We start from the raw sequence: 22335 nt of genomic DNA on the forward strand, positions 1-22335 counted from the left end.
AGTTATGCTCACCACCACCAGTACCAACCCGCCCACTACCATGGACTTCACTATGGTTATGGCTACCAGGCTCACCACTAAGGCACTGGGGGTTTGTGCTGATTTTGTCAATAAGTTTTATTTTGAAAAGTAATAAAGAAATCGAAAAAAGTTTTCAAATCAATCATGTTTCGGATTTATGAATCCTTATTACACAATTTATTAAGAAAGATGAATAGATGTCCAAGACAAAACCACAATATCACATAAACGCACAACCATAGAAATACAACACAAACATACATACGAATGACACAAACGACCTTAAGAAACATACGGTGCTTGTGTCAGGGTATATATTGCTCTGCATCTGTATGGTTCCTGTCGTCAGTATTGGTAAACGAAACTGGTTGCCAAAGAACCAAGAAAAAATATAGGGTATGGGAATCCTACAGATAGAAAGATGATAATAACGATTATACAGTGTATATACATATGTGTGTGTGTGTGTGTGTGTGTGTGTGTGTGTGTGAGTGTGTGTGTGAATGTGCGTGTGTGTTGAGCAGTGCCACAACTCGTAAGTGGTGTTTTGATGCATTATTTATAAGAGAAAATTCTTTTCATTTTCATGTTAATGATTAAACATCTTAGTGGAAGAGATAACTTGGAAGAAATAACTCTAGTAATAAAACGTAAATGTTAGCAATCACACATTTGTAATTATTAGCTGAAATTGGTTGAGTTGTTCTTTAGTTGCGACTATTTAGAAGCATAATTATAGAATAAATGGAAATATTTGAGGCAAGCTATACGGCATCATATTTCGTCGCATCTCCCATTCGCCTCAAGTCACGAGATTTTACTCTGGAGACGACCATGAAGAGAAAGGTCATAACACCGACGGTTGTTCCTGTAATTGTAACCGGCGTTATCTGTGACTGTGTTTGAGAAGAACAAATGAACAGTCACTGATGCAATGGACCGAAGCCACTGGAATCTGCTCGAACGCCTCTTGTCGGTTCCTGTAAATTTATTCCAGATAAAGTTAAAAGACGACATATATGCTCAAAGACATTCACTCATACGATGGATATGGATACATATAGACATAGATATATTAATAAATGTATATATGCATACATATACATAAGTGCGCACACACACACACTAACGCACAGATCTATAGAATATGTAATTTATATATGATACATATAATCACATACACATATATTGCACACATTTACACACACACATATATATATACACACACACACATGTGTGCGCGCGGGTGTGTATGTGAGTATGTGTGTATGTGTGATTATCTACATATTCATATATAAATGTATATACATACATCTATATACATATATAGATGTATATTTATACATATTTACTCACTCACATACCTACGCACACACTCCTATATACATACATATATGTATAATTTGTACAAACATACATAATATATACATTCATATTTACGGACATACAATGATACATATAAACACAGAAAACATACATTCATACATACACAGGCACATAGATAAATCTAAAGATAAAGGATTACACATATATACATGTATATATAAACATCCGCTGTACATTAGTCGACCTGCTTATCTACTTCAAGGAACTGTCAGTCGCATGCACGATATCAATGATGATCAATGACTTAGACACCAGGGAGTTCCTGGGGGCGGGTCCTTCACATGACGTGGGCGTGTCCTATCCAAAGCCAATTTCTGACTTGTCGGCGGTCTATCAAGGCCTTGCGTGTGAACAGGTATATAAGGAGTCGGACGCACTGCCGGAGTCACATCGCCCTGTTCCGTCTCACCAATCCTGCAGAGATGAAGTACTTGGTGAGTAAAATTTCAATGTGTTCATTCCTTTGAGAACAGGATTAACGGGGCTTATTTTGTATCGTGGTTGATTTTAGAAATGGATGTTTAATTCAGGATTGTGTACCTTCAGGTGTGTGTACTCCTGGCGGCTGCCGCTTGCGCTTCTGAGGTGGAGAAGCGAGAGGCGGAGCCAAGTCGTGCCTACAACTATGGTTATGGTCTCCATCACCACACCTATCACCCCTACCACACCTACCACAAGAGGTCCGCCGAGCCTGAGGCCGAAGCCGAGCCCTCTTACGGTTCCTACCACTACCCAGGCTACTACCGTCCCTATCCCTCCGGCTACCACAACACTCCCTACGTCCACCACCACCACAAGAGGTCCGCCGAGCCTGAGGCCGAGGCAGAGCCCTCTTACCGAGCTTACTACCACCCCTATTCCTACGGTTACCAAACACACCACTACATTCCCTCCGTCCACCACCACCACAAGAGGTCCGCTGACCCCGTTGCTGAGGCTGAAGCCAGCTACGCTCACAGGTCATACCACCCCGTCTATTACCCCTCCTACCACTACACACCCTATTCTCACAGCCACCACAAGAGATCTGCCGAGCCAGAAGCTGATCCTGGTTTCGCCCATGGCTACCACCAGGCCGTGTACCGCCCCTACCACAGTGGAGCTCAATATGGGTACGGTTACCGCGCCCATCACTGCTAAGGCACAAGAGGTTTATATGCCCTGCCCTTGTCTGAGAGTTTCATCTCGAAATTTAATTTAAAAACAATAAAGTCAATCCAAATTAATTATATCTTTGATTTAAGAATCCTGAGTGTAAACCCTCGAGAAAATGGAATGGATAAACATGCTGATATGTAAGTGAATTATATAAACAACTAAATCACAAACATAGCTAACTGTAACATCCAGAAAACACGCTACAAAAGCTGGGTAACTGTGATATTAAATGAGCTGTACAGTTGAATGATACTACTTGTAATTGCGGGACTGATTTCCATAAGCATAAAACTGCAAATTATATCATGCAAATATTACACTGATATAATGAATATCCATAAGTATATATAGATACAATAAACAATAGATTTTAGACGTTCTCTCACTGTGCATCATATGTATATATATGTATACATGTATGTATATATATGTATATGTATATATATATGTATATACATGTACATACGTATGTATATGTATGTATATAAGTATGTATATATGTATTCATATACATATATACGTAAATATATATGTATATATGCATGTATATATGTATATAAATATATATGTATATATGTATATAAATATATATGTATATATGTATAAATGTAAGTATATATATGTATGTATATATGTATGTATATATATGTATACATGTAAGTATGTATATGTATGTATATATATGTATATATGTATGTATATATGTATATATGTATGTATAAGTTTATATATGTATGAATATACGCACACACATGTACATATATATACACACAAATATATATACATATACACACACACATATATACACATATGTATACATATATATACATATTCAGTATGCATAATTATATATGTCCTGTATATATGTATATGTATGTATATATACATGTATGTATGTACATACAGACATACACCTTTATGTATATATGTATATATCTATATACAATATATATATTCTTATTCATACATTATGTTTACATTCATATTTTTACAAGCTGTATATATATATATATATATATATATATATATATATATATATATATATATATATATATATATATATATACCTGTTACTGTTTATATGTTTCTGAAAAAAAGAATGTAATGGCCCAAGAAAAATACAGTTACTGGAAGCTAACATATTAACAGAATGTTCATAACCATGAAAATACACACACACGAAGGGGCATAAATGTATGCACATATATATCCATAATAAATACATTTATGTAAACATATGCATATGTGCATACATAAACAGGCACCCATATGCTGTAAACCTGTGGATCTGCCTATAATTAGCTATAACTATAATTATTATCTATTGATATATGTATGCTTATGCACAGGTAGTGTGCTGGACAAATGAAAAATATGTATTTTCATTTTTCTTTGTAACTTTCACTCGCACACATTAAAAAAAATCCTTCATTCAAGACACTGTTAGTCCCATGCCGAAGATAATGAAGAATAGTCACTAAGACACCAGACATTTCCTGTGGGCGGTTCTTCATCTCATGTGGGCGTGTCCTACTCAAAGCCAGTTTCTATTTTCGTACTGTGCTGTCTGCGTTTTGCCAAGGTCGTTTGAGTGAACAGGTATATAAGGAGACGGACGGATTGGCGGAGTCACATCGCCCTGTTCCGTCTCACCAATCCTGCAGAGATGAAGTACTTGGTGGGTAACATTTCAGTGGTCTTAATCTTCTGTGAACAGGAATAATGGCGTTTATTTTGTGTCATGAATGATTTCTAAAATGGATGTGTAATCTAACATTATGTACCTTCAGGTGTTTGTGCTTCTGGCGGCTGCCGCTTGCGCTTCTGAGGTGGAGAAGCGAGAGGCGGAGCCAAGTCGTGGCTACAACTATGGTTATGGTCTCCATCACCATGCCTACTACCCCCGCACCTATCACCCCTACCACACCTACCACAAGAGGTCCGCCGAGCCTGAGGCCGAAGCCGAGCCCTCTTACGGTTCCTACCACTACCCAGGCTACTACCGTCCCTATTCCTACGGCTACCACAACACTCCCTACGTCCACCACCACCACAAGAGGTCCGCCGAGCCTGAGGCCGAGGCAGAGCCCTCTTACCGAGCTTACTACCACCCCTATTCCTACGGTTACCAAGCACACCACTACATTCCCTCCGTCCACCACCACCACAAGAGGTCCGCTGACCCCGTTGCTGAGGCTGAAGCCAGCTACGCTCACAGGTCATACCACCCCGTCTATTACCCCTCCTACCACTACACACCCTATTCTCACAGCCACCACAAGAGATCTGCCGAGCCAGAAGCTGATCCTGGTTTCGCCCATGGCTACCACCAGGCCGTGTACCGCCCCTACCACAGTGGAGCTCAATATGGGTACGGTTACCGCGCCCACCACCACTAAGGCACAAGAGGTTTATATGCCCTGACCTTGTCTGAGAGTTTCATCTCGAAATCTAATTTAAAAACAATAAAGTCAATCCAAATTAATTATATCTTTGATTTAAGAATCCTGATTGTAAACCCTCGAGAAAATGGAATGGATAAACATACTGATATCTAAGTGAATTATATAAACAACTAAATCACAAATATAGCTAACTGTAACAGCCAGAAAACACGCTACAAAAGCTGGGAAACTGTGATATGAAATGAGCTGTACAGTTGAATGATACTACCTGTAATTGCGGGACTGATTTCCATTAGCACAAAATTGCAAATTATATCATGCAAATATTACTAAGATATAATGAATATCCATAAGTATATATAGATACAATAAACAATAGATTTATGACGTTCTCTCACTGTGCATCATATGCATATATATGTATACATGTATGTATATATATGTATATGTATATATATGTATATACATGTACATACGTATTAAGATATATGTATATAAGTATGTATATATTTATTCATATATATATAAATATATATACATGCGTAAATATATATGTATATATGTATGTATATATGTATATATGTATGTAAATATATATGTATATATGTATGTAAATATATATGTATATATGTATGTAAATATATATGTATATATGTATGTAAATATATATGTATATATGTATGTAAATATATATGTATATATGTATGTAAATATATATGTATATATGTATGTAAATATATATGTATATATGTATGTAAATATATATGTATATATGTATGTAAATATATATGTATATATGTATGTAAATATATATGTCTATATGTATGTAAATATATATGTCTATATGTATGTAAATATATATGTCTATATGTATGTAAATATATATGTATATATGTATGTAAATATATATGTATATATGTATGTAAATCTATATGTCTATATGTATGTAAATATATATGTATATATGTATGTACATATATATGTCTATATGTATGTAAATATATATGTATATATGTATGTAAATATATATGTATATATGTATGTAAATATATATGTATATATGTATGTAAATATATATGTATATATGTATGTAAATATATATGTATATATGTATTTAAATATATATGTATATATGTATGTAAATGTATATGTATATATGTATGTAAATATATATGTATATATGTATGTAAATATATATGTCTATATGTATGTAAATATATATGTATATATGTATGTAAATATATATGTATATATGTATGTAAATATATATGTATATATGTATGTAAATATATATGTATATATGTATGTAAATATATATGTATGTAAATATATATGTATATATGTATGTAAATATATATGTATATATGTATGTAAATATATATGTATATATGTATGTAAATATATATGTATATATGTATGTAAATATCTATGTATATATGTATGTAAATATATATGTATATATATATGTAAATATATATGTATATATGTATGTATATATGTATACATGTATGTATATATATGTATGCATATATGTATGTATATGTTGATATATGTATGAATATACACACACATGTACATATGTATACACACAAATATATATACATATACACACACATATATATACACATATGTATACATATATATACATATTCAGTATGTATAATTATATATGTACAGTATATATGTATATGTATGTATATATACATGTATGTACGTACATACAGACATACACACACCTATATGTATGTATGTTTATATCTATATATAATATATATATATTCTTATTCATACACTATGTTTACATTTATATTTATACAAACTGTATATATATATATATATATATATATATATATATATATATATATATATATATATATATATATATATATATATATATATATATAAATAAATATATATATATATATATATATATATATATATATATATATATATATATATATATATATATATATATATATATATATATATATACCTGTTACTGTTTATATCTTTCTGAAAAAAAAATGTAATGGCCCAAAAAAAATACAGTTACTGGAAGCTAATATATTAATAGATTGTTCATAACCATGAAAATACACACACACGAAGGGATGTAAGTGTATGCACATATATATCCATAATACATACATTTATGTAAACATATGCATATGTGCATACATAAACAGGCACCCATATGCTGTAAACCTGTGGATCTGCCTATAATTATCTATAACTATAATTATTATCTATTGATATACGTATGTATATGCATAGGTAGTATGGTGGACAAATGAAAAATATGTATTTTAATTTTTCTTTGTAACTTTCACTCGCACACATGTAGAAAAAAATATCCTTCATTCAAGACACTGTTAGTCCCATGCCGAAGATAATGAAGAATAGTGACTAAGACACCTGATATTTCCTGTGGGCGGTTCTTTATCTCATGTGGGCGTGTCCTACTCGAAGCCAGTTTCTATTTTCGTACTGTGCTGTCTGCGTTTTGCCAAGGTCGTTTGAGTGAACAGTTATATAAGGAGAAGGACGGATTGGCGGAGTCACATCGCCCTGTTCCGTCTCACCAATCCTGCAGAGATGAAGTACTTGGTGGGTAACATTTCAGTGGTCTTAATCTTCTGTGAACAGGAATAATGGCGTTTATTTTGTGTCATGAATGGTTTCTAAAATGGATGTGTAATCTAACATATGTACCTTCAGGTGTTTGTGCTTCTGGCGGCTGCCGCTTGCGCTTCTGAGGTGGAGAAGCGAGAGGCGGAGCCAAGTCGTGCCTACAACTATGGTTATGGTCTCCATCACCATGCCTACTACCCCCGCACCTATCACCCCTACCACACCTACCACAAGAGGTCCGCCGAGCCCTCTTACGGTTCCTACCACTACCCAGGCTACTACCGTCCCTATTCCTACGGCTACCACAACACTCCCTACGTCCACCACCACCACAAGAGGTCCGCCGAGCCTGAGGCCGAGGCAGAGCCCTCTTACCGAGCTTACTACCACCCCTATTCCTACGGTTACCAAACACACCACTACATTCCCTCCGTCCACCACCACCACAAGAGGTCCGCTGACCCCGTTGCTGAGGCTGAAGCCAGCTACGCTCACAGGTCATACCACCCCGTCTATTACCCCTCCTACCACTACACACCCTATTCTCACAGCCACCACAAGAGATCTGCCGAGCCAGAAGCTGATCCTGGTTTCGCCCATGGCTACCACCAGGCCGTGTACCGCCCCTACCACAGTGGAGCTCAATATGGGTACGGTTACCGCGCTCACCACCACTAAGGCACAAGAGGTTTATATGCCCTGACCTTGTCTGAGAGTTTCATCTCGAAATTTAATTTAAAAACAATAAAGTCAATCCAAATTAATTATATCTTTGATTTAAGAATCCTGATTGTAAACCCTCGAGAAAATGGAATGGATAAACATACTGATATGTAAGTGAATTATATAAACAACTAAATCACAAAAATAGCTAACTGTAACAGCCAGAAAACACGCTACAAAAGCTGGGAAACTGTGATATTAAATGAGCTGTACAGTTGAATGATACTTCTTGTAATTGCGGGACTGATTTTCATAAGCATAAAATTGCAAATTATATCATGCAAATATTACACTGATATAATGAATATCCATAAGTATATATAGATACAATAAACAATAGATTTATGACGTTCTCTCACTGTGCATCATATGTATATATATGTATACATGTATGTATATATATGTATATGTATATATATGTGTATATACATGTACATACATATTAATATATATGTATATAGGTATGTATATGTTTATTCATATATATAAATATATATATATATATATATATATATATATATATATATATATATACGTAAATATATATGTATATATGCATGTATATATATATGTATGTAAATATATATGTATATATGTATGTAAATATATATGTATATATGTATATATATATATATTTATGTATACATGTATGTATATATGTATATATGTATGTATATGTTTATATATGTATGAATATACGCACACACATGTACATATAGACACAAATATATATACATATACACTCACACATATATACATATATGTATACATATACATGCACATATGTATACATATATATATATATATATATATATATATATATATATACATATTCAGTATGCATAATTATATATATACTGTATATATGTATATGTATGGATATATAGATATATGTATGCACATACAGACATACACACACCTATATGTATATATCTATATACAATATATATATATATATATATATATATATATATATATATATATATATATATATATATATATATATTCGTATTCATACACTATGTTTACATTTACATTTATACAAGCTGTATATATAGAGTATATGTATATATATGAATATATATATATATATATATATATATATATATATATATATACAGATATACATACCTGTTACTGTTATATCTTTCTGAAAAAAAAATTGTAATGGCCCAAGGAAAATACAGTTACTGGAAGCTAACATATTAACAGAATGTTCATAACCATGAAAATACACACACACGAAGGGGCATAAATGTATGCACATATATATCCATAATAAATACATTTATGTAAACATATGCATATGTGCATACATAAACAGGCACCCATATGCTGTAAACCTGTGGATCTGCCTATAATTATCTATAACTATTATTATTATCTATTGATATACGTATGTATATGCACAGGTAGTGTGCTGGACAAATGAAAAATATGTATTTTCATTTTTCACACATATAGAAAAAAAAAAAAATCCTTCATTCAAGACACTGTTAGTCCCATGCCGAAGATAATGAAGAATAGTGACTAAGACACCAGACATTTCCTGTGGGCGGTTCTTCATCTCATGTGGGCGTGTCCTACTCAAAGCCAGTTTCTATTTTCGTACTGTGCTGTCTGCGTTTTGCCAAGGTCGTTTGAGTGAACAGCTATATAAGGAGACGGACGGATTGGCGGAGTCACATCGCCCTGTTCCGTCTCACCAATCCTGCAGAGATGAAGTACTTGGTGGGTAACATTTCAGTGGTCTTAATCTTCTGTGAACAGGAATAATGGTGTTTATTTTGTGTCTTGAACGGTTTCTAAAATGGATGTTTAATCTAACATTATGTACCTTCAGGTGTTTGTGCTTCTGGCGGCTGCCGCTTGCGCTTCTGAGGTGGAGAAGCGAGAGGCGGAGCCAAGTCGTGCCTACAACTATGGTTATGGTCTCCATCACCATGCCTACTACCCCCGCACCTATCACCCCTACCACACCTACCACAAGAGGTCCGCCGAGCCTGAGGCCGAAGCCGAGCCCTCTTACGGTTCCTACCACTACCCAGGCTACTACCGTCCCCATTCCTACGGCTACCACAACACTCCCTACGTCCACCACCACCACAAGAGGTCCGCCGAGCCTGAGGCCGAGGCAGAGCCCTCTTACCGAGCTTACTACCACCCCTATTCCTACGGTTACCAAGCACACCACTACATTCCTTTCGTCCACCACCACCACCACAAGAGGTCCGCTGACCCCGTTGCTGAGCCCGGCTACCACCCTGTGTACCCTCGTTACTACCACTCCTCCCACTACTTTCCCTACACTCACAGCCACTACAAGAGGTCTGCCGAGCCAGAAGCTGACGCAGGAGTCAGTTATGCTCACCACCACCAGTACCAACCCACCCACTACCATGGACTTCACTATGGTTATGGCTACCAGGCTCACCACTAAGGCATTGGGGGTTTGTGCTGATTTTCTCTATAAGTTTTATTTTGAAAAGTAATAAAGAAATCGAAAAAAGTTTCCAAATCAATCATGTTTCTGATTTATGAATCCTTATTACACAATTTATTAAGAAAAAGGAGTAGATGTCCAAGACAAAACAACCATATCACATAAACGCACAACCATAGAAATACAACACAAACATACAACCGAATGACACAAACGACCTTAACAACGCAGCCTTACAGGAACCAAGCCACTCCACCCATTCACCCATCCTTCGGTCGAGAGCGAGAGTCAGCCCCATCCTTCAGTCGCCGGCCTCGTCAGCCGCAGCGCTGTCAGCATCGTCAGCTGACTGAAATCGCGAGGGGAAGTCGAGGTGCCAGTGCCATGTCCCATAAGCAGTGCCAATACTCGGAAGTGATATTAAAGCTCAAATTTAATTTATAATTCATACAGAAAATGTTTAATCTTTTCAGGTTGAGTGAACATAGTGAAGGAGGGAAGCAAACTTGGGAGCAGATCTAAAGTAACTATATTCGTAAGGAAACCTAGAAGTTAGGAATTAATGATTAACAATTAATAACTGTAAATGAGTTTTATGCCGTTGAAAATGTTTTTGCAGTTGTGACTGACTGTTTAGAAGAACAACCATCAAACCAATGAAATAACTCGAGGCAAGTCAAGCTGCACGTCGCACCCACCGAGTGTTTCCAGCCACGAAGATTTATTTTGGAGATTGCCATGAAAGGAACGTCATGAAACACCCACTATTGGACCTGCAATTTGAACTGGCATTATCTGGAACTGTAGTTGAGAAAAAAAAAGAAAAGAAAAAGAAAGCGAATATACTACAAAGTTCAACTCAAATGGTGTTTCGGACTCACTGGACACGTTTCAGGGAGAACTAAAACAATAAAAATAAAGAAACATACGGTGCTTGTGTCAGGGTATATATTGTTCTGCATCTGTATGGTTCCTGTCGTCAGTATTTTAAAACGAAACTGGTTGCCAAAGAACCAAGAAAAAATATAGGGTATGGGAATCCTACAGTTAGAAAGATGATAATAACGATTATACAGTGTATATGCATATATGTATGTGTGTGTGAGTGTGTGTGTGTTGAGCAGTGCCACAACTCGTAAGTGGTGTTTTGATACATTATTTATAAGAGAAAATTCTTTTCATTTTCACGTTAATGATTAACCATCTTAGTGGAAGAGAGAAGTGAACTTGGAAGCAGGCCTGAAATAACTCTAGTAAGAAAACTGAAATGTTAGCAATCACACATTTGTAATTATTAGTTGTAGTTGGTTTAGTTGATTTTTAGTTGTGATTATTTAGAAGCATAATTATAGAATAAATGGAAATATTGGAGGCAAGCTATACGGCATCATATTTCGTCGCATCTCCCATTCGCCTCAAGTCACGAGATTTTACTCTGGAGACGACCACGAAGAGGAAGGTCATAACACCGACGGTTGTTCCTGTAATTGTAACCGGCGTTATCTGTGACTGCGTTTGAGAAGAACAAATGAACAGTCACTGATGCAATCGACCGAAGCCTCTGGAATCTGCTCGAACGCCTCTTGTCGGTTCCTGTAAATTAATTCCAGATAAAGTTAAAAGACGACATTTATGCTCAAATACATTCATTTATACTATGGATATGGATATATATAGACATAGATATATTAATAAATGTATATATGCATACATATACATAAGTGCACACACACACACACACAAACGCACAGATCTATAGAATATGTAATTTATATATAATACATATACTCACATACACATATATTGCACACATTTACACACACAATATACACACATACACATGTTTGCGCGCGGGTGTGTATGTGAGTATGTGTGTATGTATGATTATCTACATATTCATATATAATCGTATATACATACATCTATATACATATATAGATGTATATATATACATATCTACTCACTCATATACCTACGCACACACTCCTATATACATACATATATGTATAGTTTATACAAACATACATAATATATACATTTATATTTAAGAACATACAATGATACATATATACACAGAAAACATGCATTCATACATACATAGGCACATAGAGAAATCAAAAGATAAATTATTACACATATATACGTGTATATATAAACATCCGCTGTACATTAGTCGACCTGTTTATCTACTTCAAGGAACTGTCAGTCGCATGCACGATATCAATGATGACCAATGACTTTGACACCAGGTAGTTCCTGGAGGCGTGTCCTTCACATGACGTGGGCGTGTCCTATCCAAAGCCAATTTCTGACTTGTCGGCGGTCTGTCAAGGTCTTGCGTGTGAACAGGTATATAAGGAGTCGGACGCACTGCCGGAGTCACATCGCCCTGTTCCGTCTCACCAATCCTGCAGAGATGAAGTACTTGGTGAGTAACATTTCAATGTGTTCATTCCTTTGAGAACAGGATTAACGGGGCTTATTTTGTATCGTGGTTGATATTAGAAATGGATGTTTAATTCAGGATTGTGTACCTTCAGGTGTTTGTGCTTCTGGCGGCTGCCGCTTGCGCTTCTGAGGTGGAGAAGCGAGAGGCGGAGCCAAGTCGTGCCTACAACTATGGTTATGGTCTCCATCACCATGCCTACTACCCCCGCACCTATCACCCCTACCACACCTACCACAAGAGGTCCGCCGAGCCTGAGGCCGAAGCCGAGCCCTCTTACGGTTCCTACCACTACCCAGGCTACTACCGTCCCTATTCCTACGGCTACCACAACACTCCCTACGTCCACCACCACCACAAGAGGTCCGCCGAGCCTGAGGCCGAGGCAGAGCCCTCTTACCGAGCTTACTACCACCCCTATTCCTACGGTTACCAAACACACCACTACATTCCCTCCGTCCACCACCACCACAAGAGGTCCGCTGACCCCGTTGCTGAGGCTGAAGCCAGCTACGGTCACAGGTCATACCACCCCGTCTATTACCCCTCCTACCACTACACACCCTATTCTCACAGCCACCACAAGAGATCTGCCGAGCCAGAAGCTGATCCTGGTTTCGTCCATGGCTACCACCAGGCCGTGTACCGCCCCTACCACAGTGGAGCTCAATATGGGTACGGTTACCGCGCCCACCACCACTAAGGCACAAGAGGTTTATATGCCCTGACCTTGTCTGAGAGTTTCATCTCGAAATTTAATTTAAAAACAATAAAGTCAATCCAAATTAATTATATCCTTGATTTAAGAATCCTGATTGCAAACCATCGAGAAAATGGAATGGATAAACATACTGATATGTAAGTGAATTCTATAAACAACTAAATCACAAAAATAGCTAACTACAACAGCCAGAAAACACGGTACAAAAGCTGGTTAACTGTGATATTAAATGAGCTGTACAGTTCAATGAGACCTTGTAATTGCGGGACTGATTTCCATAAGCATAAAATTGCAAATTATATCATGCAAATATTAAACTGATATAATGGATATCCATAAATATATATAGATACAATAAACAATAGATTTATGACGTTCTCTCACTGTGCATCATATGTATATATATGTATACATGTATGTATATATATATATGTATATGTATATATATATGTATATACATGTACATACGTATTAATATATATGTATATAGGTATGTATATATTTATTCATATATATATATATATATATATATATATATATATACGTAAATATATATGTATATATGCATGTATATATGTATATATGTATGTAAATATTTATGTATATATGTATGTAAATATATATGTATATAAGTATATATATGTATATATGTATGTATACATGTATGTATATATGTATGTATATATGTATATATGTATGTATATGTTTATATATGTATGAATATACGCACACACATGTACATATACACACAAATATATATACATATACACACACACACATATATATATGTATATATACATATACATTCACATATGTATACATATATATATACATATTCAGTATGCATAATTATATATATACTGTATATATGTATATGTATGTATATATAGATATATGTATGTACATACAGACTTACACACACCTATATGTATATATCTATATACAATATATATATATATATATATATATATATATATATATATATATATATATATATATATATTCGTATGCATACACTATGTTTACATTCATATTTATACAAGTTGTATATATAGAGTATATGTATATATATATATATGTAAATATATATATATATATATATATATATATATATATATATATATATATATATATATATATATATACCTATTACTGTTATATCTTCCTGAAAAAAAAATTGTAATGGCCCAAGGAAAATACAGTTACTGGAAGCTGATATATTAACAGAATGTTCATAACCATGAAAATACACACACACGAAGGGGCATAAATGTATGCACATATATATCCATAATAAATACATTTATGTAAACATATGCATATGTGCATACATAAACAGGCACCCATATGCTGTAAACCTGTGGATCTGCCTATAATTAGCTATAACTATAATTATTATCTATTAATATATGTATGCTTATGCACAGGTAGTGTGCTGGAGAAATGAAAAATATGTATTTTCATTTTTCTTTGTAACTTTCACTCGCACACATTAAAAAAAATCCTTCATTCAAGACACTGTTAGTCCCATGCCGAAGATAATGAAGAATAGTCACTAAGACACCAGACATTTCCTGTGGGCGGTTCTTCATCTCATGTGGGCGTGTCCTACTCAAAGCCAGTTTCTATTTTCGTACTGTGCTGTCTGCGTTTTGCCAAGGTCGTTTGAGTGAACAGGTATATAAGGAGACGGACGGATTGGCGGAGTCACATCGCCCTGTTCCGTCTCACCAATCCTGCAGAGATGAAGTACTTGGTGGGTAACATTTCAGTGGTCTTAATCTTCTGTGAACAGGAATAAGGTGTTTATTTTGTGTCATGAATGATTTCTAAAATGGATGTTTAATCTAACGTTATGTACCTTCAGGTGTTTGTGCTTCTGGCGGCTGCCGCTTGCGCTTCTGAGGTGGAGAAGCGAGAGGCGGAGCCAAGTCGTGACTACAACTATGGTTATGGTCACCACCACGCCTACTACCCCCGCACCTACTATCACCCCTACCACACCTACCACAAGAGGTCCGCTGAGCCTGAGGCCGAAGCAGAGCCCTCTTACGGTTCTTACCACTACCGAGGCTACTACCGTCCCTATTCCTACGGCTACCACAACACTCCCTACATCCACCACCACCACAAGAGGTCCGCCGAGCCTGAGGCCGAGGCAGAGCCCTCTTACGGTTCCTCCAACTACTACCGCCCCTATTCCTACGGTTACCAAGCACACCACTACATTCCCTCCGTCCACCACCACCACCACAAGAGGTCCGCTGACCCCGTTGCTGAGGCTGAATCCAGCTACGGTCACAGGTCATACCACCCCGTCTATTACCCCTCCTACCACTACACACCCTATTCTCGCAGCCACCACAAGAGATCTGCCGAGCCAGAAGCTGATCCTGGTTTCGCCCATGGCTACCACCAGGCCGTGTACCGCCCCTACCACAGTGGAGCTCAATATGGGTACGGTTACCGCGCTCACCACCACTAAGGCACAAGAGGTTTATATGCCCTGACCTTGTCTGAGAGTTTCATCTCGAAATTTAATTTAAAAACAATAAAGTCAATCCAAATTAATTATATCTTTGATTTAAGAATCCTGATTGTAAACCATCGAGAAAAAGGAATGGATAAACATTCTGATATGTAAGTGAATTATATAAACAACTAAATCACAAACATAGCTAACTGTAACAGCCAGAAAACACGTTACTAAAGCTGGGTAACTGTAATATGAAATGAGCTGTACAGTTGAATGATACTACTTGTAATTGCGGGACTGATTTTCATAAGCATAAAATTGCAAATTATATGATGCAAATATTACACTGATATAATGAATATCCATAAGTATATATAGATAAAATAAACAATAGATTTTAGACGTTCTCTCACTGTGCATCATATGTATATATATGCATACATGTATGTATATATATATGTATATATATGTATATACATGTACATACGTATGTATATGTATGTATATAAGTATGTATATATGTATTCATATACATATATACGTAAATATATATGTATATGCATGTATATATGTATATAAATATATATGTATATATGTATATAAACATATATGTATATATGTATGTATATATGTATAAATGTAAGTATATATATATGTATGTATATATGTATGTATACATGTATGTATATATGTATACATGTAAGTATGTGTATGTATGTATATATATATGTATATATGTATATATATATGTATATATGTATGTATAAGTTTATATATGTATGAATATACGCACACACATGTAAATACATCTACACACAAATATATTTACATATACACACACACATATATACACATATGTATACATATATATACATATTCAGTATGCATAATTATATATCTACTGTATATATGTATATGTATGTATATACACATGTAGTTATGTACATACAGACATACACACACCTATATGTATATATGTATATATCTATATACAATATATATATATATATATATATATATATATATATATATATATATATATATATATATATATATATATATATATATATATATATATATATATATATATATATATACATATACGTATATATAAATATATATATATATATATATATATATATATATATATATATATATATATATATATATATATATATACGTCTTACTGTTCTGTAATATCTTTCTAAAAAAAAAAAAAAAAAAAAAAAAAAAAAAAAATTAATGGCCCAAGGAAAATACAGTTACTGGAAGCTAACATATTAACAGAATGTTCATAACCATGAAAATACACACACACGAAGGGGCATAAATTTATGCACATTTATATCCATAATAAATACATTTATGTAAACATATGCATATGTGCATATATAAACAAGCATCCATATGCTGTAAACCTGTGGATCTGCCTATAATTAGTTATAACTATAATTATTATCTATTGATATACGTATGTATATGCACAGGTAGTGTGCTGGACAAATGAAAAATATGTATTTTCATTTTTCACACATATAGAAAAAAAAATCCTTCATTCAAGACACTGTTAGTCCCATGCCGAAGATAATGACGAATAGTGACTAAGACACCAGACATTTCCTGTGGGCGGTTCTTCATCTCATGTGGGCGTGTCCCACTCAAAGCCAGTTTCTATTTTCGTACTGTGCTGTCTGCGTTTTGCCAAGGTCGTTTGAGTGAACAGGTATATAAGGAGACGGACGGATTGGCGGAGTCACATCGCCCTGTTCCGTCTCACCAATCCTGCAGAGATGAAGTACTTGGTGGGTAACATTTCAGTGGTCTTAATCTTCTGTGAACAGGAATAATGGTGTTCATTTTTATCGTGAATGGTTTCTAAAATGGATGCTTAATCTAACATAATGTACCTTCAGGTGTTTGTGCTTCTGGCGGCTGCCGCTTGCGCTTCTGAGGTGGAGAAGCGAGAGGCGGAGCCAAGTCGTGGCTACAACTATGGTTATGGTCTCCATCACCATGCCTACTACCCCCGCACCTATCACCCCTACCACACCTACCACAAGAGGTCCGCCGAGCCTGAGGCCGAAGCCGAGCCCTCTTACGGTTCCTACCACTACCCAGGCTACTACCGTCCCTATTCCTACGGCTACCACAACACTCCCTACGTCCACCACCACCACAAGAGGTCCGCCGAGCCTGAGGCCGAGGCAGAGCCCTCTTACCGAGCTTACTACCACCCCTATTCCTACGGTTACCAAGCACACCACTACATTCCTTCCGTCCACCACCACCACAAGAGGTCCGCTGACCCCGTTGCTGAGGCTGAAGCCAGCTACGGTCACAGGTCATACCACCCCGTCTATTACCCCTCCTACCACTACACACCCTATTCTCACAGCCACCACAAGAGATCTGCCGAGCCAGAAGCTGATCCTGGTTTCGCCCATGGCTACCACCAGGCCGTGTACCGCCCCTACCACAGTGGAGCTCAATATGGGTACGGTTACCGCGCCCACCACCACTAAGGCACAGGAGGTTTATATGCCCTGACCTTGTCTGAGAGTTTTATTTCGAAATTTAATTTAAAAACAATAAAGTCAATCCAAATTAATTATATCCTTGATTTAAAAATCCTGATTGCAAACCATCGAGAAAATGGAATAGATAAACATACTGATATGTAAGTGAATTATATAAACAACTAAATCACAAACATAGCTAACTGCAACAGCCAGAAAACACGGTACAAAAGCTGGTTAACTGTGATATTAAATGAGCTGTACAGTTGAATGATACTTCTTGTAATTGCGGGACTGATTTTCATAAGCACAAAATTGCAAATTATATCATGCAAATATTACACTGATATAATGAATATCCATAAGTATATATAGATACAATAAACAATAGATTTTAGACGTTCTCTCACTGTGCATCATATGTATATATATGTATACATGTATGTATATATGTATATGTATATATATGTATATACATGTACATACGTATGAATATATATGTATATAAGTATGTATATATGTATTCATATACATATATACGTAAATATATATATATATGTATATATGTAAGTGTATATACGTATATATGTATGTAAATATATATGTAAATATATATGTACATATGTATGTATATATGTATACATGTATGTTTATATATGTATGTATATATTTATACATGTATGTATATATATGTATGTATATATGTATGTATATATGCATGTATATATGTATATATGTATGTATATGTTTATATATGTATGAATATATGCACACACATGTAGATATATATACACACAAATATATATACATATACACACACATATATACACATATGTATACATATACATTCACATATGTATACATGTAGATACATATTCAGTATGCATAATTTTATATATACTGTATATATGTATATGTGTGTATATATACATGTATGTATGTATGTACATACAGACATACACACACCTATATGTATATATGTATATATCTATATACAATATATATATATATATATATTCGTATTCATACACTATGTTTACATTTATATTTATACAAGCTGTATATATAGAGTATATATATATATATATATATATATATATATATATATATATATATATATATATATATATATATATACCTGTTCTGTTATAATTAAAAAAAAAAAAAAAATGTAATGGCCCAAGAAAAATACTGTTACTGGAAGCTAACATATTAACAGAATGTTCATAACCATGAAAATACACACACACGAAGGGGCATAAATGTATGCACATATATATCCATAATAAATACATTTATGTAAACATATGCATATGTGCATACATAAACAGGCACCCATATGCTGTAAACCTGTGGATCTGCCTATAATTATCTTTAATTATAATCATTATCTATTGATATACGTATGTATATGCACAGATAGTGTGCTGGACAAATGAAAAATATGTATTTTCATTTTTCTTTGTAACTTTCACTCGCACACATGTAGGAAAAAAAATCCTTCATTCAAGACACTGTTAGTCCCATGCCGAAGATAATGAAGAATAGTGACTAAGACACCAGACATTTCCTGTGGGCGGTTCTTCATCTCATGTGGGCGTGTCCCACTCAAAGCCAGTTTCTATTTTCGTACTGTGCTGTCTGCGTTTTGCCAAGGTCGTTTGAGTGAACAGGTATATAAGGAGACGGACGGATTGGCGGAGTCACATCGCCCTGTTCCGTCTCACCAATCCTGCAGAGATGAAGTACTTGGTGGGTAACATTTCAGTGGTCTTAATCTTCTGTGAACAGGAATAATGGCGTTTATTTTGTGTCTTCAATGGTTTCTAAAATGGATGATTAATCTAACATTATGTACCTTCAGGTGTTTGTGCTTCTGGCGGCTGCCGCTTGCGCTTCTGAGGTGGAGAAGCGAGAGGCGGAGCCAAGTCGTGACTACAACTATGGTTATGGTCTCCATCACCATGCCTACTACCCCCGCACCTATCACCCCTACCACACCTACCACAAGAGGTCCGCCGAGCCTGAGGCCGAAGCCGAGTCCTCTTACGGTTCCTACCACTACCCAGGCTACTACCGTCCCTATTCCTACGGCTACCACAACACTCCCTACGTCCACCACCACCACAAGAGGTCCGCCGAGCCTGAGGCCGAGGCAGAGCCCTCTTACCGAGCTTACTACCACCCCTATTCCTACGGTTACCAAACACACCACTACATTCCTTCCGTCCACCACCACCACAAGAGGTCCGCTGACCCCGTTGCTGAGCCCGGCTACCACCCTGTGTACCCTCGTTACTACCACTCCTCCCACTACTTTCCCTACACTCACAGCCACTACAAGAGGTCTGCCGAGCCAGAAGCTGACGCAGGAGTCAGTTATGCTCACCACCACCAGTACCATCCCGCCCACTACCATGGACTTCACTATGGTTATGGCTACTAGGCTCACCACTAAGGCACTGGGGGTTTGTGCTGATTTTGGCTATGCTTTATTTTGAAAAGTAATAAAGAAATCGAAAAAAGTTTCTAAATCATGTTTCTGATTTATGAATCCTTATTACACAATTTATTAAGAAAAAGGAATAGATGTCCAAGACAAAACAACCATATCACATAAACGCACAACCATAGAAATACAACACAAACATACATACGAATGACACAAACGACCTTAACAACGCAGCCTTACAGGAACCAAGCCACTCCACCCATTCACCCATCCTTCGGTCGAGAGCGAGAGTCAGCCCCATCCTTCAGTCGCCGGCCTCGTCAGCCGCAGCGCTGTCAGCATCGTCAGCTCACTGGAATCGCGAGAGGAAGTCGAGGTGCCAGTGCCATGTCCCATAAGCAGTGCCAATACTCGGAAGTGATATTAAAGCTCAAATTTAATTTATAATTCATACAGAAAATGTTTAATCTTTTCAGGTTGAGTGAACATAGTGAAGGAGGGAAGCAAACTTGGGAGCAGATCTAAAGTAACTATAATCGTAAGGAAACTGAGAAGTTAGGAATTACACATTTGTAATTAATAACTGTAAATGAGTTTTATGCCATTGAAAATGTTTTTGCAGTTGTGACTGACTGTGTAGAAGAACAACCATCAAACCAATGAAATTACTCGAGGCAAGTCAAGCTGCACGTCGCACCCACCGAGTGTTTCCAGCCACGAGGATTCATTTTGGAGATTGCCATGAAAGGAACGTCATGAAACACCCACTATTGGACCTGCAATTTGAACTGGCATTATTTGTAACTGTAATTGAGGAAAAGGAAAAAGAGAAAAGAAGAAAAAGAAAGCGAATATACTACAAAGTTCAACTCAAATGGTGTTTCGGACTCACTGGACATGTTTCAGGGAGAACTAAAACATAATAGAAATAAGATACGGTGCTTGTGTCAGGGTATA

At 35.8% G+C, this 22335-nt stretch overlaps 6 protein-coding genes across 6 annotated transcripts; all 6 read left to right on the forward strand.

Annotated features, from left to right (window-relative positions):
- The first annotated feature begins 1639 nt into the window (after positions 1 to 1639).
- Positions 1640 to 2547, forward strand: LOC113826994 (apidaecins type 73-like). Its single transcript, XM_070117784.1, has 2 exons — positions 1640 to 1834; positions 1954 to 2547. Exons 1-2 carry the CDS (start codon positions 1640 to 1642, stop codon positions 2545 to 2547), a joined length of 789 nt encoding a protein of 262 aa, XP_069973885.1.
- Positions 2548 to 4231: 1684 nt separating this feature from the next.
- LOC113826997 (polyadenylate-binding protein 1-B-like) lies at positions 4232 to 4964 on the forward strand. The gene is made up of 2 exons (XM_070117785.1): positions 4232 to 4243; positions 4356 to 4964. The coding sequence occupies exons 1-2, from the start codon at positions 4232 to 4234 to the stop codon at positions 4962 to 4964; spliced, it is 621 nt and encodes a 206-aa protein (XP_069973886.1).
- Positions 4965 to 10002: 5038 nt separating this feature from the next.
- On the forward strand, positions 10003 to 14002 carry LOC138860404 (apidaecins type 73-like). Its single transcript, XM_070117899.1, has 3 exons — positions 10003 to 10055; positions 10168 to 10436; positions 13457 to 14002. Exons 1-3 carry the CDS (start codon positions 10044 to 10046, stop codon positions 13914 to 13916), a joined length of 741 nt encoding a protein of 246 aa, XP_069974000.1. The 5' UTR covers positions 10003 to 10043; the 3' UTR covers positions 13917 to 14002.
- Positions 14003 to 15650: 1648 nt separating this feature from the next.
- On the forward strand, positions 15651 to 16499 carry LOC138860405 (polyadenylate-binding protein 1-B-like). The gene is made up of 2 exons (XM_070117900.1): positions 15651 to 15690; positions 15802 to 16499. The coding sequence occupies exons 1-2, from the start codon at positions 15679 to 15681 to the stop codon at positions 16417 to 16419; spliced, it is 630 nt and encodes a 209-aa protein (XP_069974001.1). The 5' UTR covers positions 15651 to 15678; the 3' UTR covers positions 16420 to 16499.
- A 1701-nt stretch (positions 16500 to 18200) lies between these two features.
- LOC138860369 (apidaecins type 22-like) lies at positions 18201 to 19016 on the forward strand. The gene is made up of 2 exons (XM_070117786.1): positions 18201 to 18212; positions 18324 to 19016. Exons 1-2 carry the CDS (start codon positions 18201 to 18203, stop codon positions 18930 to 18932), a joined length of 621 nt encoding a protein of 206 aa, XP_069973887.1. The 3' UTR covers positions 18933 to 19016.
- Positions 19017 to 20636: 1620 nt separating this feature from the next.
- Positions 20637 to 21446, forward strand: LOC138860406 (polyadenylate-binding protein 1-B-like). Its single transcript, XM_070117901.1, has 2 exons — positions 20637 to 20678; positions 20791 to 21446. Exons 1-2 carry the CDS (start codon positions 20667 to 20669, stop codon positions 21370 to 21372), a joined length of 594 nt encoding a protein of 197 aa, XP_069974002.1. The 5' UTR covers positions 20637 to 20666; the 3' UTR covers positions 21373 to 21446.
- Positions 21447 to 22335: the final 889 nt, after the last annotated feature.

The sequence above is a fragment of the Penaeus vannamei genome, chromosome 41 (assembly GCF_042767895.1).
Source record: "Penaeus vannamei isolate JL-2024 chromosome 41, ASM4276789v1, whole genome shotgun sequence".
In the NCBI taxonomy this organism is placed as follows: Eukaryota; Metazoa; Arthropoda; class Malacostraca; order Decapoda; family Penaeidae; genus Penaeus; species Penaeus vannamei.